Source organism: Amphiura filiformis, chromosome 5 (genome assembly GCF_039555335.1).
Source record: "Amphiura filiformis chromosome 5, Afil_fr2py, whole genome shotgun sequence".
In the NCBI taxonomy this organism is placed as follows: domain Eukaryota; kingdom Metazoa; phylum Echinodermata; class Ophiuroidea; order Amphilepidida; family Amphiuridae; genus Amphiura; species Amphiura filiformis.
Genome location: NC_092632.1, coordinates 76,593,739 through 76,619,480, shown reverse-complemented (window position 1 = coordinate 76,619,480; position 25,742 = coordinate 76,593,739). Strand labels below are relative to the sequence as shown.

The following is a 25,742-nucleotide window of genomic DNA, read 5'->3' as shown; positions in this document are numbered from 1 at the left end:
GCAAGAAGACTTACAACTGGCCGGATCGCTGTGCGCTAGCAGCCTAAACAAACACAACCACGAGGGATTTGTATACATTTAACATTTCACGTTTAATCCCAGTATGCACGAATATGACAACTATACTTTGATCACCTCATAATCGGCGGACCTTATAACATCGCGGATTAATATCTATATATTTTATTTCGAGAATGTCTTGTGACATCTTGCCAGAAGCATCACAAATTATTCATTCAAGTCCGATACGTTGTCTGTTTTCTTTAACACGCACAATAGAGAATACACAGGTCAACTATGACACTTTTAATGTGGGTCTACTTTTCGGCGTATTGATAAAAGCCTAACAATTCCCGCCGATTACGAGCTGATCAAACTATAACTGTTTCAACATTTACAACTGGTAATCGTTTTTTCACATAATTATGCTTTATATAAATTATGTTATACATTACTAAAACATGTATAGATAGCTACGTTAAGTACAACAGATATTTGGGTATAAACACTTTTCTTTCATGAGCCATCTGCAGTCGCATTTCAATCATGTTGACTGATCAGATATTAAACAAGCATATTGTATTTTAGATATCACGATTAATGTTTTGCAATTTACAGTGGTGCCACCTACTATAGTACAACCAGTGATTGACGAAATTATGGGTAATTCGGCTCGAGTTACTTTCCCAGGATCTCCACCGGTATTGCCAGGTGGCCCAGTGGCTTCATACTTTGTCATTGCATATCCTATTGGTTCTGACATACCCGTAACAACCATGATGGTTAGTGCTGCCCAAGGAGCTTCAAGTTCATTGAGTGGTCTCGCACCAGGATCTTGTTTCAGAGTAGAGTTCAGAGGAGTACTTGCTGGAGGTCAGGAACTCTTGCCAATTGGTTACAGTGATCGAACCATATGCACACCACGTAAGAGTTTTTTTGATTGCATCATGCGTTGCGCTTTCTTAATAATTCACTTGCTTAAATTATCTTTGTAGCAGCGGTAAAACACTGAACATTTAATAGTTGGGGTGTCTATTCTTCCTGAAAATCTAAATTATATAATGATATGCACACATTCTTCCCTACATGATACTTGCTAAGTCCCATACCCTATAGAGCAGTCACTGCCAGCCAATGACCATCTATTTCATTCCAAAATAGCCCATCTCCATATATATTATATTAACATAATAAATACATGCTTATACAGTTATAGACTTTTTGTTTTTGTTCCCCAAATTAGTTTTTCTTTTAAATTTTAATCTTCCTTGAATCCTGTTGAAATTTCTTCTTTTTGTCTCCTTGTTTATTTATTTATTTATTTTTTGCTTGGAAACACAAAATTCTTCCCCAAAGGGATAAAATTATTCCCTCCCCTTGGGGGTGGATAACGAAACGGAAGAATAGACGCTCCTGACTCTGTTGTTAGTAGTATCCAACTGTGATTGTGATGGATGTATTTAGAAAATATTGATAGTCAAATACAGCTTGAGCTTGATAATAAAGAAATAAAGCAAGTTCGCAATTAGTCTGAAACAAAATAAAAATATAATGTAAAGGTTTCACAAGCTGCAAGTTCCCTCTAAGAATTTGTGAAATAAATTGAAAAGTGTTTTACGAAGTTAAAAAGTTATAAAAGTTATCACTTTGGCCATAAACAGAAAATAATATTTGATAGAATAGTAGTATCATGATATCATTACAACCATTCAACCACCCCTTTTATTTCTTTGCTCTTTAAAGAAAAATAATATTTGATTAAAATTTTGGATTCTGTTTTCAGAAGGTACAACAACAATGAGTCCGACTCCACTACCAAGTAAGTGCATCTATTATAATTTATGATTTACTACGAGCGATTATGATTTTAGATAATTCACCATTTTCACTGACTATATCCGTTAATGAATTGTAAGGTTTTTCACATTAATATTACCAATGGTAAAATACATTTATTTTAATGTATTTTATCATTGGTAATATTAATGAGAAAAACATTTCAATTCTTTAACGGAAATAGTCAGTGAAAATAAATGGGGAATAGACGTTTCAAAAATAGAAGGAAGGAAAGAAAGAAGAAAGAAAGAAAGGAAATAGAGAGAAAGAAAGAAAGAAGAAAGAAAGACAAAATGAAAAAAAAGAAAGAAAGAAAGAAAGAAAGGAAATAGAGAGAAAGACAAAATGAAAGAAAGAATGAAAGAAAGAAAGAAAGAAAGAAAGAAAGAAAGAAAGAAAGAAAGAAAGAAAGAAAGAAAGAAAGAAAGAAGAGAAAGAAAGAAAGAGTGCATCGGAACCTTATGCTAATCGAATAGACAGCCATTCTATCAAACATTATACTTGAAAAGTGCGAAGAAGTTGCTTACTAAAGACGTTTGTTTCTACAGATACGAAGGAGGAATATGCCAGGGTATCTTTCGTATACCGTAAAACCCCGTCTACAAGCATATAGAGTGCCTCTGATGAAAGCTACATTAATCCAGGCGCCATTTTGGAATTTGAACAAATAAATTACGGATCTAAGCATATACAAACAAGTATTATTTTAAGACCAATCTATTATATTGGTATATTAACGATTGCATCGAATTAATTTAGCTTTCATAAAAAAACACTATATATGCTTGTAGACGGGGTTTTACGGTATTTAACGACCAGAAAACAAAGGCGTGGTCCATACCGAGATTCTTTCGGTACAGTAACGACTTATTAATCTTATTAACGCAACACACATGTTTTGTTTATTTCTCCAGTTGTGATATCCCCTGTAATAGATGAGGTAACCGACAGCTCTTTCCGAATTACCTTCCCTGGTGATCAGCCACCAATCGTACCGGGTGATCCAGAGGGTCGAATGCTTGCTGGTTATTTAGTTACGGTTGCAGACAGTGTAACAGGTTCATCTGTATCAACGGTGATCGGTGCTCAACCAGATGCTTCATATACATTTGATAATCTTGCTCCTGGCAGCGAGTACACCGTGAATATAGATGCGATTGCCCGGTCAGCAAGTGGGAATCAACAAATCGCACCATTGAATATCCCTACTGAAACTGTTGTTACAATTGGTAAGTTGTTTCTATGTGTTTAAAACTGTCTTGTCCTGCACAAGTGAAACAGGTTAATGAACGCGTATTACTTGTTGGGAGAGAAATTAGGCAAAGTAATTCACGCGCGGTGATGTTGATGCGTCTAATGCAGGAGCCCCCGAAGGGGGGGGGGGAGTGCATTAGACGCATCAACACTCTCCCAACCACAGACTACTACAGACCACTAGACTACTACAAGTCCCCGTGTATTGTATATTATTGCGAATTCTCGCATATTCATGAGGGCCGATTGTTCGATCGTGCCGTGTCTAACAATCACGCCAGCGCTGCGTATCTTCGCGTATACGCAATAGAGAGTTGTGTGCTTTCGCGATTACGCGATAGACCGTGAAAATACGCAGTAATTGCGTAGCAGTCTCGCCTGTCGCATTTCATGGAACAATCGGCCCTCATTATCGGGTGATGCTGAGACTTTGACTGGTTGTACGGGCTCTGTTTTCTCTCTCCTCTGTACATGTACTCCCAACAAGTAATACTCGTTCAATAACCTATTTCAAACAAACAAAATATATATGCTCCAACCCGCAAGAAAAATGAACGCGTCCAACAGCACTGCGAGTTGTACGCGGAGTGCGCGCCCGTGCATTAGACACAATCAATGTATGGTTTTTCTAACGCTTACTCTGATCGGTTCTCGCTATCTAAGAGTGTATGAATAATTTTTTAATGAACGCTTTCATCCATCATGGAATATGGTTGTCTTCTGGAGGCGCTGGTGACGGAGGTATTATATCGGGAAGTTTTATTATCTTTGATGTTATGGATATGACATCATTATTCTTTCATTTTATTTTCATCTCAAGATACATGTATTGTTGGGTATTAATATAAACACAATGTATATCATTAACAAGGAGAAAGTGCTCGATACAATATTTAATAGAGCTTGTAATAGAGCTGGGCAAACAATACATATTAAACATAATTACAATAAACTTGAATACCGTATGTAATTGGAAACCAATGCAGTTAATGATAATGATAAACTACAAGTCATGTATGGGATGGAGATGCCATGAAAACACTGTGCGTGTGGTTATCCTACCACAGAGCCCTTTTCAACACGCTATATTTCGAGACACATTAAACCCGGACCGGTAAAAAATCCAAGTGGCCGCTCCACCCGAGAAAAAAAAGCGTGTTCAAAAAAGTCCTATGGTAAAGCTAGGGTTCGGGCCAATTCCAATGCACCTAACAAACACTATAAACAAGACCACCACCACCACCACAACAACCAGCATCAGCACCAGCACCACCAGCAACTCCCCCACCGCCCACCACCATCACCATCACCAGCAGCACCAGCCCAGCACCACCACCACCTCCACAACCACCCACCACCACAACCACCACTTCTACCACCACCCACCAGCACCACCACCACCACCACCTTAATCATCATCATCACCATCGTCATCATTGTCACCACTACCACCACTACGTTTATTTGGAATGTGTAAAGCCAAATGTATCAAAGTGAGGATAACCCGTGCAGTTTCCTATGAGGCTTTCAAAACCACAATTTTCATCTCATATCAAAACGGATTGAAATACCAACATGAAACGTGTGTCAAGGGCATTCAACCATGGAGGCAATATGATGAAATCTTTAAGCATATTAAATATTATTGCTGCTGCTTTCGCATATCACGGTTACATTTACATGCCATTAACTTTGTATATAATACCAATTTCAGTAGTGACAACACCACCGCCACCACCGCCACCACCACACCTACTAACCCACCAATAACTACCATACCACCAACTGAAGCTCCAGGTAGGAATTTGTGTAGAAGATGCGATGGCATCAGGGCCGAATTTACTCAACTCACCGTGAGGTGATGCTAAAGCCCGTAGGGCGAGATGCGAAGTGTGCACTAGGAGTTTCGGCATTGGGTCCAGGAGCCCGCGTTAAGGGCCCCTGGTGGGGGTCCAGGGGACGAAGCCCCCGAAAGCTGTTGGCATTTACAGAAGCAGACTGAGATGCAGAAATGGGTGACAAAATATGACCCATACTGTGAAAGGAATTACAATTATGATATAACATATTGTTGGCAAATATGATTTTTTTTTTAAACCAAGCACTTAAAAATCAACAACGAAAAAGGGAATATCTTTATTTGGGGGCAATGGGCCCGGGCCCATTTGGCCTAATGGTAAATCCGGCCCTGGATGGCGTTGATTATTTGTAGACTATTTGTTGTGAAACCTGGTGTAGGTATTCGTTTGCCCTTATACTGAAGTGTATAGTTCCGATGGCTAATTGAACACGGCATGTCGGCACCTCATTCGCCAAGAAATTGTCTTTTCTAAAATAAAAACTGGTTTTTTTTTTCACGACTTGAGAAGGGCGATCGAATCGACAAGGGCAAAAATTTAATCTAACACAATTGTGTGTGTGGGGGGGGAGGAGTTCAAAATGCAATGTTGCTTTACAGATCAAGAGCATTTACAAGCCAGCCATTAACAATGCTCAGAAACCGCTCAATTGTAGCTACGAAAGACATGCAATGAATGAGACACGTCGTATGAGAAAAATATCGTAAAAAGCTTGTAATACTCATATGCCATTGAAGCAGCCGCTACCTTTAATACATTTCAGGTTGTCAAGCCAATGAGTTCCAGTGCCCGGAAGGTACTTGCATTAGTACATCCTTTGTATGTGATACCATCATCGACTGCCAACAAAGCAGCGCTGATGAAATAGATTGCTGTAATGATGAGACAGAATTCACCTGTTCAAATAACAGGTGCTTGCCATTGTCAGTTAGGTGTAACGGAGCCGATGATTGCAGGGATAATTCGGATGAAGAAAATTGTCGTAAGTTAAAACCTTTTTGCAGCGTTTGCAGAGACATTCTAATACCCACACGTTCGATATGTTCCCACAGGTTCCCTCTTTATATTACTTTGATGAATTATTATATAATATAAAGAGATATTGTCATAAGGCTTACATATGAACTACCACGAGTGAAAGAGATAAAAGTTAAGTATCCCAATTCCAAACATTTGCAATAATATATTAATTAAAAAAATCCCTGGGGGGTCCATTTCACTACACTTTACGAAGCTTCGTAAGTTTCAAAACTAATCGTACCTTTATATGACTCATCATTTCACTAACATGACTTGCGATCGGTACCCATCGTAATTAATCGGGATTTACTACAGTACAGAGACCCTTCGTAAAAGGATATTCGTAATTTACGAACGGTTACAACAGTTACGAAGAGTTAAAAGTTTAGTAAAAACTGGACCCCTGGAATAGTGTTATTTAGTGCCATTCCATTAGAATAGAAACAGAAAGTCTAGAGATAAAAGTTGAATTATGCCAATTTTTGGTCTGACCCTTACTAGACTCTTTGCCATGAATTCGTATATTGACAAATATTTGCAGCTTTGTGGATCTGTTTCTTGTATATAAGGCGTCGTCAATTTTAAAAGTATAACATTTTTCGAATACTAAGGTGGACTTTAAAAACCGCAAGACCTATTGTTGGTTTCTGTGACGTATTTCCTATAATGTCAATGTATTAATATTAATAAATACACTGCAGTTTTATAGTTAAATAGCTAGAACTGGACAAACATGGCTCTTGTAATCCCACTTGCCTTAAGAAACAAAAGTGAAAGAATAATTTACCATTAGATGGATGATTGAAAACGCCTAGATTTGGTAAAAGGACCTACTAAACATATAAATAGCATATGAACATACGAAGTCTATTCTATAAATATGTTTTTGTCTTCAATGTAGCCACAACACCCCCTACGACGACAGAAGAACCTGTTTGCGCCGAAGATCAATTTACCTGTGCAGATCTGGCCACTTGTATACCAGCTGATTATGAGTGCGATTACCTCTACGACTGTCCAGATAATAGTGATGAGGTTAATTGCACCTGTGTCGAAGTGGACGAATTTCCATGTGACGGTGGTGGATGCATAAACGGCTCGTGGGTTTGTGATGGCGAAGCAGACTGTTTTGATGGAAGTGATGAAAGCACGTGTGCAACAACTGAATCACCAACAACGGGTAAGATGCATCCACAATTGTACGGATAAATTTGTCCTAAAGTTAAAAAACCCCGTAACAAACAACAACGAACAACAACAACAACAACAACAACAACAAAAACCCAAAAAAAAAAAAAAAAAACAGAAACAAACAAACCAAAACGAAATCAAAAACAAAACAAAGCAAGAAAAAAACAACAAAAAACAAAACAAAACAAAACAAAAAAAACACACAAAAAACACCAAAAAACAAACAAAACAAGCTGCTGTATAATAATAATAGTTTTTGGTAAATGTGCAATTAACATATTTCAAAGTTTAAAAGTATGACAACAACTTGCGTAACTTCTTTTTCTTTCAGCACCTCCCTGTTCAGAGGACGAGACACGGTGTAACAGTGGTGAATGTGTTTTAAGTGAATACTGGTGCGATAATTTGCCAGACTGTTCTGATAGAAGTGATGAACTCATGTGTTGTCCTGATACACAGTTTAACTGTGCTAATGGAAGATGTATTGAGTGGGATCAATGGTGTGATGGTAGCAGTGATGACTGCAGGGATAACAGTGATGAAGATAATTGTGCAGGTAGCTTTATTTATTTGTCGCATTGAAAAATATAAGATTTATTAATATATCAATCGGGATTTAGATTTGTTCTAGCTAAACTATTTTGTAAAACTTGAAGATTTCTTTGATATTCAAGAGAAAATTACACTGAACTAGCATAATCAAAATTGGGGGTTACAAGAGCATTTGATAACAGAACAAGAGTGTAATGGGGAAAAAATGTCTACAACGCCTAATAATACCAATTCTTTATTATTGCACATTATTAGATAAATAATCAATGGGAGAGGACCATGATATATTATAATCAAACTGAACTCCAAAATATTTGACCTCATCAACCTTTTCAATAATATAGTTGTTGCATTTAAGATTTACATTACTAAATATATAGGCTATATAATATGATTATTACCAAGGATCGTTAATTTAGTTTTATCTACATTTAAAATAATTTTTTTAGCTGTTAATCACCTTGCTACGTTACATATGTTTGACTGCAATTGTGCTTGAAGATCAACTTCATTCTTAGCTCTAAGAATGATAAGGTCGTGTGCAGAATTTTGTTAGCTGGGCACTTGGGATAGTCGACAGGGGCCAAGCTTGACCCCCGGGGCTTGACCACGCTTGGCAATTTCGACAGTGTACATCGTTTTAATTTGGAACTTTTGAAAATGCACAAATTTTCGCGCTGAATTTAAATCCACACGATTGATGTTACTTTCAAAATTACAATGAGACCAAAATTACCCGATCAATGGAAACAAATTACTCCTAGCGTTTTCAGTAACGACACCAAATACGATTAATACTTTGAAAGTTATGGGTGTAAAAAAAAAACCCCGGTGTATTTATAACTACCGAGTTTTTATGACGACCGAGTTACATTTTTGTTTGTGCAAATTTCAGAGTGTACTGAGGACGAATACAGGTGCCGTACCAACGTGTGCATACCGAGTGAATACCAGTGCGACTATTTTACTGATTGTGACGATAATAGCGACGAAATAGATGGATGTAAGAAAAACATTTCTTGTATTTTCATCTTCACTCTTTATAGTCGGACCATATGGGAGAATAGACTGATTCTTCAAATGTCCCTCCGAACAGACACATTTACTCTCTTTAATGAGATTTGGGCTGAAATTATGGATGGCAGGGCTTGAATATATATTAGAGAATCAATTCGCCGGCGAAGTGACGTAATTAATTGGATTAACTACCATAGCAATATATGAATACAATTTTGAATGTATCGCCCTTCACTACAACGTTCACGCGGTACCTATGCATTGAACCATAGAAGTCAAAGAAAGGCTGATCACTTGGACCTGTAGGATTAGTATCTTTGAAATGAGCGGTATTGTATTCAATCTATGTTTGCTGACATATACACAGGTGATTAGTGCAATCTGCTTATAGTGCAGGGCGATCTACTCAAAAATTGTATTCATCTATTGCTATGGTAGGTAATCCGATTATTACGTCACTTCGCCGGCGAATAGTGCACAAAAACGCATTTTCATTAATTAAAACATAAACATACACATTATCCTAATTAATACATAAATCAAATAAATTCAACAAAACTATAAAAAAAACACCATACATGTACAATGAGATCAAATCAACATGAATAAATTGAAGACAGAATTAAAAAGGCTAGTTTGCGTATGACACCTTGTCAACCAGACCAAAAATGCCGTACTGCAACCAATCACGCCGCGCGCGAGTCTTTTTAATTCGGTCTTCAATTATATCACATAGTTTTACTTGTTTAATAAGGATACGGTGAAAAAGATGGAATATTTATAATTTTGTTTGCAAACCCAATCAGACCTAATTCACATTAAATAAACTTATCTTGTTTTAAACTTGTCAGGTGACTGCGACCCAGACACCGAATTTGCTTGTACCTCTGGGGGATGCGTCAATGCAACTTGGTACTGTGATGGTGAAGATGATTGTTTTGATGGCAGTGACGAACTGAACTGCACATGTGCAGAAGACGAATTTACATGCGAAGATGGCCTATTATGTGTACCAGCCGATTATGCCTGCGATTATTTATCCGATTGCTACGACTACAGCGATGAGCTTAATTGCACATGTGATTTGGACATTGAATTTCAATGTGACGGTGGAGGATGCGTAAATAGCACCTGGGTTTGTGATGGAGAAGATGACTGTCTAGATGGAAGTGATGAAACCACTTGTGTAACAACTGAGTCACCAACAACTGGTAAGTTGCATTAACAATAATTATTGCTACCAATCACAGGTATGAATATGATACAGAAGTGTAGTGCATGGCGCCATGGGGTGGTTTTTGAGTTAGCATCTAGCTTTCTTACATCAGTGGAACCAACGTTTTTTAGCATCCTTACACCTCAAAGAATAAAACTAGAATAATTATTCCCCTCATTGCAAGGAATAAAAAGTTCAATTGTATATTGCACTAGGGTGCTTGCTTAGTTCAGGAGTTATATAGTAAATAAGGTCAAATGTCAAATACCTCATGCACAAAAGCCAAATTTTCAAATTGCACTGATTCAATCGAAAGTTGTCTTAAAATATTCCTTTGGCAAACCAAACTAATTTATTTTAGAAATGTACTACCTCATAATCAGATGAAATCATGGGTCGCCGAATGTTATGATTGTACATATTTCTATTGGACTTTGGCTGCATGAGCTCTGAAGGAGGACATGGCAATACAAAATGTATATGTTTGAGATTTCGTATGTTATGCAGTGTAATTTGAGACCAGTTTTGATCAAATCGGACAATATTTTAATTTTGACTCTGTGTATGGAATTTTTGACATTTGACCTATTCGACCTTATAACTCCTGAACTAAACACCGTACACAAATATGACAATTCGTCGGGTTCATCACATAGTGACGTATCGTGATTTTCAAAAACTTTTCCTTCAGCACCTCCCTGTCCAGAGGACGAGACACGGTGCAACAGTGGTGAGTGTATTCTAAGTGAGTTCTGGTGTGACGATTTCCAAGACTGCGAGGACAGAAGTGACGAACTCATGTGCTGTCCTGATACGCAGTTTAACTGTGCTAACGGAAGATGCATTGAGTGGGATCAATGGTGTGATGGAACCAGTGATGACTGCAGGGATAACAGCGATGAAGATAATTGTGCAGGTAAGTGATGTCAACATTAAACTTTTATCAGACTTTACCATATTTCACATTAATGTACTTAGACATCAGGCATCAAAGTGTAAACTGCCGTAAACTGCTATTCTTATAGTCTAACCATTAATTATTTTGTGTTATACTAGTTTTTTTTTTATCTTTTGACATAGTATGTCAGGCAAAATGCCTTTTATTCACATTAAATGCACTATAAATATTATAACAACAAAAGTTATTGCACTTCACATAATCCATATATAATAGTAGATGTTATAAAACAAATTTACATACATGTATATAATAAGAAAATCAAACAAATAATTTAAGCAAAATGACAGAGCCAAGAACAGACACGGAAGTCATCCAAGTAACTGTTCATCTGCGATCAACTAGCTAAAGTCATCGCAGACCAAACCTCTCATACGGAGTTCCAGCCTAAAGAGGAACAGAAGACAAGGATGATCCCCGTATCTGTATTTGCCAATGCACATTTTGCCAACACATATAACATAATTGATATATTTTGACCGATCACTGGTAATGTCATTATGATAATTAAGTAAAACATTTTCAACAGAAAGCCTAAAATTCTTACCAAGCCTTTGTGTAATAACCCTGTTAGCAAATTCCCAAATAGGAGTGGTCTTATTACAATGAAAAAAGAAGTGCTCTGGATGATCAACAGCATTACAGGAATTGCACACATTTGTATCTTCTTTCCCCATTTTACATAATAAAACTTTTGTAGGATAAATGTTATGAATAATTTTCCAATTAAGTGAAATAAGTCTGGCCTCACTGGTACAACATGGTATTGAACCCCAAATCTTTTCCCAATCAAAATTGTAATTGGGGAATCTTCTACACCAATAGGTCATACAAATTGGTGGAACATAAATCATATCAACCATGGCATGTCTAAAAAACTTTGAAGAACAGGCTTCTATAGGGACTGCATTAAAGACAATTGATTCAGTCCTAATTTGGTCTAGACTTGGTGCATTCTTCCAATCATTCGGCAGAGCATTGCAAAGAGCGAAGTACTGAAAAAGAATGTTGCCAGTGCGCGGAATGCGTTGCCTAAAATACTCAAGTGAGTAGATTGAACCATCATCATCAAAAAGATCTTTTATAAAAAAAAAAAAAGCCAGCTTCAATCCAGTCTCTATAGAAAAGTGTTTTCTTGTTAACAGTTACAGCATCATTGTTCCAAATGATTTGATTGTAGTAATCAGATATGTCAGCTTTATTTGAAGTACATTTAGTATTGAACCAGACTTTAAACATGTTGTTATAAAAACAGGAAAGGTGTCAACATGGTCAATAACATTCTTGCATACAGTGTTGATTTGGTTGAAGCTACAATTACAATTTATTAATTGTATTATACTAGTTCATAAATTACTGTAATTTCAGTTGTACTCTTCAATTTGTTCGTTACGGAATGTTTTTTTAAATATATTTTTTAAATGTTTGAAACTTTCAGATTGCGAAGAGGATGAATACAGGTGCCGTACTAACGTATGCATACCAAGTATATACGAATGTGACTATTTAGTTGACTGCGATGATAACAGCGATGAACTTACTTGTAAGAATTGTTTTACGTTAACACTTAACTATACTTCGGTAATTCCTGAAACGGTGTGCAAAAACACCGAAACTACATCATTACCAATGCGCACATCGTCAATTGACAATGTTTTGGTTTCTTGTGCAAATGATTTAATGTATACCGAAAAGCTCAATTGCTTTATGCTCCTCTTTATACCGCTCGCCGCTGCAACGCGCTGGGACAATCAGCCAATCACAAGTCTTGAGTGTGTCCGTTTGTCTGCATTGTAGACCCCTTTGAATACTTTGAACGAATATAAACAAGTGTTTTATTCTTTTATAATAAACCAGGTGAATGCGATCCAGAAAGCGAGTTTGCATGTACCAGTGGGGGATGTGTCAATGCAACATGGTATTGTGACGGGGAATCGGACTGTTTTGATGGCAGTGATGAAATCAACTGTACGTGCCCAGAAGACACATTTGCCTGTGAAGATGGTTTGTTGTGTGTACCAGAGTTTTATACTTGCGATTACATATACGATTGTTATGACAATAGTGATGAAATTGCTAACTGCACATGTGATCCTGAGTATGAATTTGAATGTGACGGCGGCGGATGCATCAACAGCACGTGGGTTTGTGATGGGGACGAAGACTGCCTGGATGGAAGTGATGAAAGCACGTGCGGTACAGAAGGTAAGTAGGTAAAATGCGATGTCAATGCTGAGCGCGTTCCGGTTCCAGTTTTTGGGAAATAGGAAAGATCGTTTTATAATATGACTCTACACAAGCAGTCTGTTTTATCTGGACACATATTTTAGAGATACTTATGTAAATTACGACATTATTCCAAGCTTGATATTCTAATAACCTCGACACCATATAAAAACAATAAATCGGTGCAACTAATTCACATAATGAGACTGATTGTTTTACCTGTTATGTTTGATATTAAGGACCAACGTGTCCACCAGATGAATTCCCCTGCGCTGATGGACTATGTGTCTCCAAAGACTGGGCATGTGATGGAATTGAAGACTGTATTGATGGCAGTGATGAAGACGAAGCTTTCTGTGCCACCTGTCCATTTAAGTTCCTCTGTTCAAATGGTCTCTGTACGGATAAAGACAATGTTTGCGATGGAAGAAATCAGTGCAGAGATAACAGTGACGAATCTCAAATCTGTGGTGGTAAGCAAATATAGGAAATAAAACAAAGGTGGTTACTTCATAGGTCTGCATTAAAAAAATCTGCTCTTTAAATGAAACGACCCTAATAAATGTCACCACAATGCTCATTTTTGGCGACTACCAATATCATCACCATTATCATCGTCATAATCATCAACATTGTCATCACCCTCGTCGTCATCGTCATTATCCATGTTATCGTCGTCGTAAGGCTTTTGGCGTTCTTGCATTTCAAAATATAACTTGTATTTTGTTGCAGAATTACCTTCCCCAGTAATAGGAAACATTGGCGGGAGATCCGTTACCCTCAATGTGGATAGCGATCCACCAGAAATACCAGGTGAACCTCAGAGGACCATCGTTCAATACGCGGTGACACTAACTCCCCAAGATGGAGGCCCTTCACAAACTGTGTATGTTCCTGCTGACGCTGGTACAGAGTACACAGTAACAGGTTTAAGACCAGAAACGATGTATGATGTTTTAGTTGAACCTGTTATAGATACTGATGGGCAAGGAGAGGAATCGTTTGATGTTGGAAAGCCTCCATTGACTTTTGAAACGAGTGAGTGTGTTTTGTTTTTTGGTTTATTTAAATAGCACATCAAATTTCATGCATCTGTAGTTTCTGTTCGGCTTATTCCATATATTTCTTATTTGAACTGATTTAACGCATTCATTGTAAGAAAGGTGAATGATTTAAATGAATAAGACTTATTCCGCCTCCCAAAATTATTTGCTTTTTATTTTGTTGTATATAGTATTTGCTCCTACGACAGAAGCAGCCACTACAGACACTGCAACAACAGGTAATAACAACTGATTTAACTGATTAAATACGGTTCTTGATCCCACTTATCTTCGAAATATCACTTAGGGCGTGTTTATTAACCCCGTGAGAACTACCTGCCGATTGGCCAAAAAGAAGTTTTCATTATCAATTGGACTAATCAGCAACATTGTTAGAATAATTTCACCACACAAAAAATTGGGGTGAATTATTTGCAAAGCTCCATTCTGATTGGTGATTAAAGTGAAGATATCATATAATTGACCAATCAGAGGCAATGCTAAATCGGCAGGTAGGGCTCAGGGGGTTAAGATTTCATTCGACACATTAATTAAATTCTTTTTGTATATATACATAAAGAATCACCTTGCCCAGACGGATATCAACAATGCAACAGTGGTGAGTGTATTGGAGAAGAATTCTGGTGTGATAGCTTTGCTGACTGTGCGGATAGAAGTGATGAATTACAATGTTGTCCTGACACAACTTTCAACTGTGCTAATGGAAGATGTATTGAGGGGATCAATGGTGTGATGGACGAAGAGATAACTGCAGAGATAACAGTGACGAGGACAACTGTATAGGTAAAGACCAGGAGCCTGAAAGAAGTTTAAACGAGTGTTGATACATGTATTAAGCTAAAATCTCCTTAGCAGGGAGCCATATTTGGGCAAAATGGCACATGTAACGCTGAAGTCTAAGCAATCGCAATGATATTTAAGAAGAAAAAAAAGATTTACATCATCACATTCATCATATTCGCTATTCATATAGCGTAATTATTGCAAAATATCATTGCGTGTTGAAAAAGTCGGTGACTGCTATGGCTCAGAGCTATTTTTTTAAATAATTGAACATAAAATTTAATAACGCAGTTACGTGACGACAAAATTTATTCCTTGGATGAAGTTTCCTCTACACTTCTGGCATGATTTGGAACAACTGACAGATGTTTTGGTATTTTTACGCTCACTTTTCCATAGTTCCGGTCTCTCTCTCTCTCTCTCTCTCTTTATTTATTATTATCTTTGAGCATTGTTGTGACAATCTTGCTCACATTTGCGCTCTTTGTACAAGTAATAAAGCAATATTTTAAGATTTAGCGTCAATTTAGAGGGAGAAATAAAACCTGAAGTACTCGAGCAAACCACACAGAAATCTTATGTTTTGTAATGCGTAGACTACTCTGTGAACACATCTCATTTCAAATATTCATCAGATTTGGTTAAAATCACGCTTATAATTATGTAAAATAGTTCATACAGAATGTTTTTCCATGTATAAAACACTCTTTTACCATTTCACCCCTATTTAGATTGCACCGAGGATGAATACAGGTGCCGAACCAACGTTTGCATATCTAGTGATTACAAATGTGATTACGTGTCCGATTGTGAAGACAACAGTGATGAGATCGATGGATGTAAGGATATTTCTTAATTCGATCAAATTTCAATTTTGCTGTTCTTTGCCAAAAATATGAGGCCTAACAAAAGGTTTTTTGATCATTTTAATAATGAGGTAAAATGAAAGAAAACCACTTAACCGCTTAACTGTGGATCTCTACACAGGATATTTAAGCCCACCATTGGTTATTAGAATCGTGCAAAAAGTAGATATTCGAAAAAAAGGAGGGCGTCCTTGTTTGCAAATCACACATTGCTTTAATCTAAGAATGGGTAACCCCATTATGTATACTGCATTATGGACATCATAAAAGGCGATCCATAAATTTACCTCTATCCTGAGTTTTTTTCTTGTTATATTTTATGTAAAGGCGTTTGTGATCCAGAAACAGAATTTATGTGTGCTGGAGGTGGTTGTATTAACGCTACCTGGTATTGTGACTCTGAAGAGGACTGTTTCGATGGTAGTGATGAAGTCAACTGTACTTGTAGTGAGGATCAATTTCAATGTGATAATGGTGAATGTGTACCAGATTCTTATCGGTGTGATTATATTAATGATTGTGGAGATAACAGCGATGAGGTGGCAGACTGCGAATGCGATCCGGAAATTGAATTCGAATGCGAAAGTGGTGGCTGTATTAATGGTCAATGGATTTGTGATGATGAAGAAGACTGTTATGATGGAAGTGATGAAATCGTTTGTAATGCTACTACTATGGAACCCGGCACAACAGGTAAATTGTAATGATTGAACAGATTCATCCGGATCGGTATTGTTAACTCATCAGACAAGGTTCTTTGTTTCTGATCTACTGAACAAATTATTCACTCATTCATTTCTTCTCGTTTGGATAACAACAATGCACTTCTTTATGGATTACCAGCAAACCAACTCTATCGCCTTCAGAAAATTCAAAACACTGCCGCTCGAATTCTTACTTTCACCAGAAAATATTGCCATATCACGCCAATCCTAAAGGAACTGCATTGGCTTCCTGTCACACAAAGAATTGTTTTTAAACTTATGTTGATTGTATCGTAAATGTATTAATGATATTGCTCCGTCATATTTATCTGAACTCCTTTCACATTATGTTCCCACCCGTACGCTTCGATCTGGAAACATGCAACTTCTACAAGAACGAAAATCCAACCGCACATGGGGTGACAGATCATTTGCAATCGCAGCTCCACGTCTATGGAATGAACTGCCTATTTATATTAGAACTGCTCAAAATGTTACTGTGTTTAAAAAGTTGTTAAAAACTCATCTTATGTCAGAGACATTCTCTAATTCTTAAGTTATGTTTCTTAATTTAGTTCCAGTTTTCTTTGTCTTGTTTGTTTTTGTTTTTTGTTTTAGTGCCTTGAGAGCTCTTAATTGAGTGGATATGTGCCTTGTCGCTATTATTATTATTATTATTATTATTATTATTATTACTTGTGTACGTTTTAGCAGCCAATGTTGCCTCGATGAGTAGTACCTGCTACAGATAATCCACACCAGAAATAGAGTTGACAGTTGGTTTTTCTTCAAGGGATTTTCTTGATCTCTAATGCAGAAACTCATCTAAAATGTGCAATAATTGTGAGACCACGAACAGAGACCAAGGAGAGTACCAATTATCTCAAATGTTTAGGGAGTTTCTGAAACCGGGATCAAGAAATCCCTCGAAGAAATCCAACTGCCAACTCTAAGATCAGCGCTGGAACTACTTTTAGTGTCGGTTGTCAATAGCAGTCACTACTCATCAAGTCTTGATAAACGTACACAAGTATTAAACTGCAATTTCTGGATCAAATGTAAAGAATCTTGTCTACTGAGGTAAATTATAACTATTGAAGAAACTCAACTACTGGCTGACAAGATTAATGTCAAAAACACAACCTGACCGAACGTATAACAAAAACATAACCTGACCGGCCGCATGCCCTCCCCCAATTGGCAAAAGTATAAAGAAGTCCCAAAATATCACAGTTTGCGAGGTTTTATATTTTGAGAAGAAAGTCCACTTTTCCCAAAATCGCACCCTGGAAAAAAAGTCATCAGCACCCCCCCCCCAAAAAAAAGAAAAAATCCTGCGTACGGGCCTGCTGACGGATCATGATTAAGTATCGTATGTTTATACCAGTATGTTTATGCGTGCATGATGGTGCGATTATGTCTTTCTTTTGGGGTGGGTGTTGGCGTGTATTGTACCCATCTATGATTCAGTATTGTATTATAAACTTAATGATCAATAACTTCAAACATACTCCTATTACATGTTTATCCCTAGCACCACCGTGTCCAGAAAATCAAACGCGTTGTGATGATGGAGAATGTATTCCAAGTGAATTCTGGTGTGACGACTATGCAGACTGTGAGGATAGAAGTGACGAACTCATGTGTTGTCCTGATACGCAGTTTAACTGTGCTAATGGGAGATGCATTGAGTGGGATCAATGGTGTGATGGAGCCAGTGATGATTGCAGAGACAACAGCGATGAGGATAACTGTGCAGGTATGCCTTTACATTCAATATAAAAAGTAACGTTTCAATTCAATTTTATTTCAAGTCTGAATTATATCTATAATTTTATTGGAATTGCATTCACTTAAATCTTTCCCTGTAAACTTTTAGAATGTTCCGAGGATGAATACAGATGTCGTACCAACGTGTGTATACCAAGTGAATACAGATGTGACTACGTTCCTGATTGTGAAGACAACAGTGATGAAATTGATGAATGTAAGCAATTTACTAATAATCCTTCCAGTAAACTCGATAAAGATGCCGTTTTATTTGGAATTCTAAACGTTCATCGTTTTCTTTTGAAATACAAACATTAATTTTAGATGATGCGTGATTCCTTATTAAATTAAGGTGAAAACCCATATGATATATCTTAAATGTTCATCTCATGGTCATGGCAAAAATAATAAGCATTGGGATAAGACTATTTATTTATATTTTGATGGAAGACAATGTTTACCTACAAAATAAATTCAAGCACGACCATCACATTTCCCTAACACCCTATCAAACCAAGGGACCGTTCACAAACACTTGTAACAGGGGGCCTGGTGCAAAAAAGAAAAATTCACATATTTTTTCAGGCCCCCACCCCTTTCGGACCAAAAATTATTTTCAGCCCCCCCTTTTTGGTCATGAAAAATGAACGTCAACCCCAAAGAAAAGAAAAGCGCAGTAATTTATAGTGCGCTACGCATAGGCACAACGCCTAGACGTTGATCCACAAGCCTCAGCACACTTTACAGGTTGTCGCTGACCACTACGGCCCCACATCATTCCATAAACCATTTAACAACAATTCGGGGACTACAAAGAGCCCAGACACTATACATTCCATTACAACTCTATTTGTCCACGAGAGCGTACTAGGCACCGCCAAGGTTCGAACCCGCAAGCTCTAGCACCATACCGTAGTGGAACACCTTATCGATTGAGCTAACTTGACTGCTAGTGACTATAGTGTAAACTCATGTTCTACGAGAAAAATTAAGGTGATATTTTGAAAGGCCCCCTTCAGAGGGATAAGAATTTTCAAGGCCCCCTTTTTGCACCAGTCCCGCGTTACAAGTGTTTGCAAATGGTCCCATGTTCGATTTGTATATAGCGCTTGGATGAATATTGCTATAGTGCTGTCGACTTTTTTTTTCAGTGTTAACTTTTAAAGCTTGAATTCTTCCTTTTTAATCCAGGTGAATGTGACCCCGAAATCGAGTTTTCTTGCGCAAGTGGTGGATGTGTCAATATCACATGGCAATGTGACGGAGAACCAGACTGCTTCGATTATAGCGACGAAGCAGGAAACTGCACCTGTTTAGAAGATGAATTTGCATGTGAAGATGGTTTATTGTGCATACCAGAAGAATACGCCTGCGATTATGTCAGTGACTGTTATGACTACAGTGATGAAATTGCTAACTGCACATGTGATCTTGATTACGAATTTGAATGTGAAGGCGGCGGATGCATCAACAGCACGTGGGTTTGCGATGGAGAAGAAGACTGTGTTGATGGTAGTGATGAAAGCATGTGTGGTACAGAAGGTAAGTAGGTAAAATGCGATGTCAATGCTGAGCGCGTTCCGGTTCCAGTTTTTGGGAAATGGGAAAGATCGTTTTATAATATGACTCTACACAAGCAGTCTGTTTTATCTGGACACATATTTTAGAGATACTTGTGTAAATTACGACATTATTCCAAGCTTGATATTCTAATAACCTCGACACCATATAAAAACAATAAATCGGTGCAACTAATTCACATAATGAGACTGATTGTTTTACCTGTTATGTTTGATATTAAGGACCAACGTGTCCACCAGATGAATTCCCCTGCGCTGATGGACTATGTGTCTCCAAAGACTGGGCATGTGATGGCATTGAAGACTGTATTGATGGCAGTGATGAAGACGAAGCTTTTTGTGCCACCTGTCCATTTAAGTTCCTCTGTTCAAATGGTCTCTGTACGGATAAAGACAATGTTTGCGATGGAAGAAATCAGTGCAGAGATAACAGTGACGAATCTCAAATCTGTGGTGGTAAGCAAATATAGGAAATAGAACAAAGGTGGTTACTTCATAGGTCTGCATTTAAAAAAATCTGCTCTTTAAATGAAACGACCCTAATAAATGTCACCACAATGCTCATTTTTGGCGACTACCAATATCATCACCATTATCATCGTCATAATCATCAACATTGTCATCACCCTCGTCGTCACCGTCATTATCCATGTTATCGTCGTCGTAAGGCTTTTGGCGTTCTTGCATTTCAAAATATAACTTGTATTTTGTTGCAGAATTACCTTCCCCAGTAATAGGAAACATTGGCGGAGATCCGTTACCCTCAATGTGGATAGCGATCCACCAGAAATACCAGGTGAACCTCAGAGGACCATCGTTCAATACGCGGTGACACTAACTCCCCAAGATGGAGGCCCTTCACAAACTGTGTATGTTCCTGCTGACGCTGGTACAGAGTACACAGTAACAGGTTTAAGACCAGAAACGATGTATGATGTTTTAGTTGAACCTGTTATAGATACTGATGGGCAAGGAGAGGAATCGTTTGATGTTGGAAAGCCTCCATTGACTTTTGAAACGAGTGAGTGTGTTTTGTTTTTTGTTTTATTTAAATAGCACATCAAATGTCATGCATCTGTAGTTTCTGTTCGGCTTATTCCATATATTTCTTATTTGAACTGATTTAACGCATTCATTGTAAGAAAGGTGAATGATTTAAATGAATTCCGCCTCCCAAAATTATTTGCTTTTTATTTTGTTGTATATAGTATTTGCTCCTACGACAGAAGCAGCCACTACAGACACTGCAACAACAGGTAATAACAACTGATTTAACTGATTAAATACGGTTCTTGATCCCACTTATCTTCGAAATATCACTTAGGGCGTGTTTATTAACCCGTGAGAACTACCTGCCGATTGGCCAAAAAGAAGTTTTCATTATCAATTGGACCAATTAGCAACATTGTTAGAATAATTTCACCACACAAAAAATTGGGGTGAATTATTTGCAAAGCTCCATTCTGATTGGTGATTAAAGTGAAGATATCATATAATTGACCAATCAGAGGCAATGCTAAATCGGCAGGTAGGGCTCAGGGGGTTAAGATTTCATTCGACACATTAATTAAATTCTTTTTTTATATATACATAAAGAATCACCTTGCCCAGACGGATATCAACAATGCAACAGTGGTGAGTGTATTGGAGAAGAATTCTGGTGTGATAGCTTTGCTGACTGTGCGGATAGAAGTGATGAATTACAATGTTGTCCTGACACAACTTTCAACTGTGCTAATGGAAGATGTATTGAGCGGGATCAATGGTGTGATGGACGAAGAGATAACTGCAGAGATAACAGTGACGAGGACAACTGTATAGGTAAAGACCAGGAGCCTGAAAGAAGTTTAAACGAGTGTTGATACATGTATTAAGCTAAAATCTCCTTAGCAGGGAGCCACATTTGGGCAGAATTGCACATGTAACGCTGAAGTCTAAGCAATCGCAATGATATTTAAGAAAAAAAAAAAAAAAGATTTACATCATCACATTCATCATATTCGCTATTCATATAGCGTAATTATTGCAAAATATCATTGCGTGTTGAAAAAGTCGGTGACTGCTATGGCTCAGAGCAATTTTTTTAAATAATTGAACATAAAATTTAATAACGCAGTTACGTGACGACAAAATTTATTCCTTGGATGAAGTTTCCTCTACACTTCTGGCATGATTTGGAACAACTGACAGATGTTTTGGTATTTTTACGCTCACTTTTCCATAGTTCCGGTCTCTCTCTCTCTCTCTTTATTTATTATTATCTTTGAGCATTGTTGTGACAATCTTGCTCACATTTGCGCTCTTTGTACAAGTAATAAAGCAATTTTTTAAAGATTTAGCGTCAATTTAGAGGGAGAAATAAAACCTGAAGTACTCTAGCAAACCACACAGAAATCTTATTTTTTGTAATGCGTGGACTACTCTGTGAACACATCTCATTTCAAATATTCATCAGATTTGGTTAAAATCACGCTTATAATTATGTAAAATGGTTCATACAGAATTTTTTTCCATGTATAAAACACTCACCATTTCACCCCTATTTAGATTGCACCGAGGATGAATACAGGTGCCGCACCAACGTTTGCATATCAAGTGATTACAAATGTGATTACGTGTCCGATTGTGAGGACAACAGTGATGAGATCGATGGATGTAAGGATAATTCTTAATTCGGTCAAATTTCAATTTTGCTGTTCTTTGCCAAAAATATAAGGCCTAACAACGGTCAAAAAGTTTTTAATTATGAGGTAAAATGAAAGAAAACCACTTAACCGCTTAACTGTGGATCTCTATAAGGGAATTGGCGAATAAAACCGGGAATCCTGTTTTAAGCGAAAACTCTTACTAGAATTAAAGTACGTCAGACTTAGTCTTTCACAGGATATTTAAGCACACCATTGGTCATTACAATCGTGCAAAAAGTAGATATTCGAAAAATAATGAGGGCGTCCTTGTTTGCAAATCACACATTGCTTTAATCACAGATATTGTGTTCCAATATCTGTGCTTTAATCTAAGAATGGGTAACCCCGTTATGTATACTGCATTAGTTTGAATGACTCAAATATTCGAATCACTTTTAAAGGTGGATAACCTGATTGACAGCCTTATCCCCAACTTTAGCCTAACAAAATGCAGATTTTGGTATCGGGTGAAAGATCATATTTTTCTCATTAACATATTGAAATTAGGCGTTCCAAATCAGTATATTTCCGAAGAAATCGTCAAAAAACTGTTGAACTAGTCTCAACTGTGGTATACCACGTTTTCGACTAATTCAGCTGTTCTTTAGTGATATCTTCGGAAATACACCGATTTGAAACTTCTAGTTCAGTGTGTTAATGAGAATAATAGGATCTTTCATTTGATATCAATGTATTACATGACATGATGATTATCATAAAAACATTATATGAACCCAATTCCATAAAGAATTAGTCGCATTTACAAGGAACATTTACATGATCTTTTTGCATAAATGCTTGAATGGGACAACATTTTATGTTATACATTAGTTTTAAAGAATTTGATTTTCCAAATATATCAGGTCACCTTCCTTTAATTGCAATTCTGGGTAAAAACCACATGTGCCTGCTAACGGTCAAAAAATTTTTATTGCATGAGGTGAAAGGGCTTTGGTAGTAGGCTACAAAAGGGCACATCAAAAATTCCTCCGGAGCTTGTTGCCATAGCAACGGCAGATTTTATGATTTTGGCGATTTTTGCCTATTTTGGGGTGAAAATAGGGGAAAATATGCACTTTTCTGAATTGCTCCTGACTTTAAATTTGAGGTCACATTAAAAAAACAACCTTACCACCATAAAGTACTATCTTTGTGCTTTCCTCAGATGCAAAAAATATTTCAATAATATTTCCCTATGTGCAATTTTAGGGTTGGGCAACATTGCCAATTTAGCACTTTTGAAAAAATGCTATTTTTACCCTATCTTTGAAGTCTACAAACTAATTTTGCTTGAGCACCGATAATTATTTCCTCTTTGTTGGTACTTGGGCAGACATTGCCCTTCCAAATTTGGTAAAAAAATTCTGGGGCTATTTGACCTGTAAAGCCAGTGTTGCCAGAAAGTTTGATAATTTTCAAAAAATGCATTTTTCGAAATAATGCATTTTCTACATATTTACTCATGTAACCTTTAATGCCACCAACTCAATTGACATATTTGCACACTTTGCACACATGATTAGACACACACTGCAACGGAAGCAACACTTTGAGGCTGGGAACAAGTCCTGTCTTGCAAAAACCGGTATTGCCAGAAAATCTTACTTTATTTATCCAAATTTCCAATTTGTGTGTTTTACAATTATTTATTTGGTTAATTTTATACTATCAATGTTAGTTGAATAGAATGTGCATTTAAACATCATCTGGTACAATAATAGGTTCAGACACATGGGCGAGCTTCTCGACAGGTGCCTTAGTACACCTTAGGCTTAGGGGACCTTGAGGATACTAAGCCTAGTTTTTACCAAAAATAGTAATTTTTACATGGGAAATGTTTTGAAAAATTACATAATCTTGGAAAGTGTATCATCTTACTAAGATATATGTTTGGATCAAAAAAGTCTTCTCTTCTCTTCTCTCCTTTCCTCTTTTTTGGAAGGAGGGGAGGGCAGCTGGAAGGAGGAAGCCCCCCCCCCCTGAATTCACGTCTGGGCCTTGGTGGGGATATGAAACTGCATTCCATCACCCGTGTTACAAAAGAATGATGAAAGTTTACAACACAATATTCATTGAATTCAACATTGATTTTTAAGCCGATATAATCCAACCAATTGGGCAGTAACAACACCAGTTTGGTGCAGACGGGACCCAGTAATGGCCAACTGAATTTTGACCATCACTTCGCTCAATGGATTCTTCTATAGGCCCACATTATTCGCCCCAAACACTCAATGTGGACCGGGATGTGGCCAAGATCTAGGCCCACATACATAAAAAAAATTTGGTATGCAGGATTTGGTAAATCTTTAGATCCTTCATGTTTTATTATAAAGACCATCGAATGTTATCTTCCACAGTTGATCACATCCTTACATCCCTGAACCTGGGCATCTCGGGAGGGGAATATTTAAAATTGTGAGTCTTTCAGGGAAAATGTTAAACATCAGACCTTTCAAAGGGGTAGTATGAACGGCTAATCAAGCTTGCAGCAAAATAGCCACAATAACAAATTGGAATTGTGTATTAATTTAAAACTTAGAACAAACTAAAGATAAGTCTTCACTCCACCTATTTTTAGAGTTTCATAAAAATTTTACCATTTCTTATGTATTTCTTTATTTTTTGAAAATTACCTACATTTTTCCACATTATAATTTTTTTTGCCAACATGGAGTGTGCTATGGTTTCCAAACTTTCAGGGATGGTGTATAAGCTTAATATCTAAATTCTCTCGCCAGCTTTTTTGGATAAAGTGTTTAATTTTTTAGAAAAATAATTTTTAAATTTTTGATTTTAGAAATTTAGAAACACCTATAACTTCAAATAGAAACACTTAATTAAAAAAAGCTGGCGAGAGAATTTTCTAAATTTGATTACCTTTCATATGACACCTTGTTTGTTGAAATTGGACCTATAGTTAGCTCAAAAAAAATTCTAGAATTTAGGTAATTTAGTGTTTCTAGAAAAAGTCAAGAAAATTGAAAAATGTACTAACATTACCATTTTATATCTCCTTTGTTAAGGCCAATACCTTGGAAAAAAATGCTGTCCTTTATTAAGTAGCATTTTTGCAATAAAATAAATTAAAAACCAGATTTATGCAGTGGGTATAAAGGAGAGAAAATCACATTTAAACAAATTACTTGTTGATTTGAA

The 25,742-nt window shown here is 37.0% G+C and overlaps 2 protein-coding genes across 16 annotated transcripts in view; both read left to right on the top strand.

Moving 5' to 3' along the window:
* The first annotated feature begins 629 nt into the window (after positions 1 to 629).
* On the top strand, positions 630 to 20,728 carry LOC140152401 (uncharacterized). The gene is made up of 22 exons (XM_072174707.1): positions 630 to 924; positions 1,784 to 1,819; positions 2,751 to 3,065; positions 5,713 to 5,931; positions 6,871 to 7,149; positions 7,492 to 7,716; positions 8,608 to 8,715; positions 9,581 to 9,940; positions 10,637 to 10,861; positions 12,342 to 12,446; positions 12,761 to 13,108; positions 13,369 to 13,602; positions 13,862 to 14,167; positions 14,364 to 14,411; positions 14,753 to 14,970; positions 15,708 to 15,729; positions 16,170 to 16,535; positions 18,081 to 18,305; positions 18,426 to 18,533; positions 19,508 to 19,858; positions 20,119 to 20,352; positions 20,613 to 20,728. The coding sequence occupies exons 1-22, from the start codon at positions 660 to 662 to the stop codon at positions 20,726 to 20,728; spliced, it is 4,713 nt and encodes a 1,570-aa protein (XP_072030808.1). The 5' UTR covers positions 630 to 659.
* Positions 20,651 to 25,742, top strand: part of LOC140153752 (uncharacterized) — a 107,660-nt gene continuing 102,568 nt past the window's right edge. For all 15 annotated transcript variants that reach the window (XM_072176600.1, XM_072176589.1, XM_072176587.1 and 12 more), the window contains exons 1-4: positions 20,651 to 20,917; positions 21,105 to 21,152; positions 21,493 to 21,717; positions 22,444 to 22,551. In XM_072176600.1, coding sequence (XP_072032701.1) covers positions 20,824 to 20,917; positions 21,105 to 21,152; positions 21,493 to 21,717; positions 22,444 to 22,551 — 475 coding nt within the window. In that variant the 5' untranslated portion in view covers positions 20,651 to 20,823. The remainder of the gene's footprint in view (positions 20,918 to 21,104; positions 21,153 to 21,492; positions 21,718 to 22,443; positions 22,552 to 25,742) is intronic.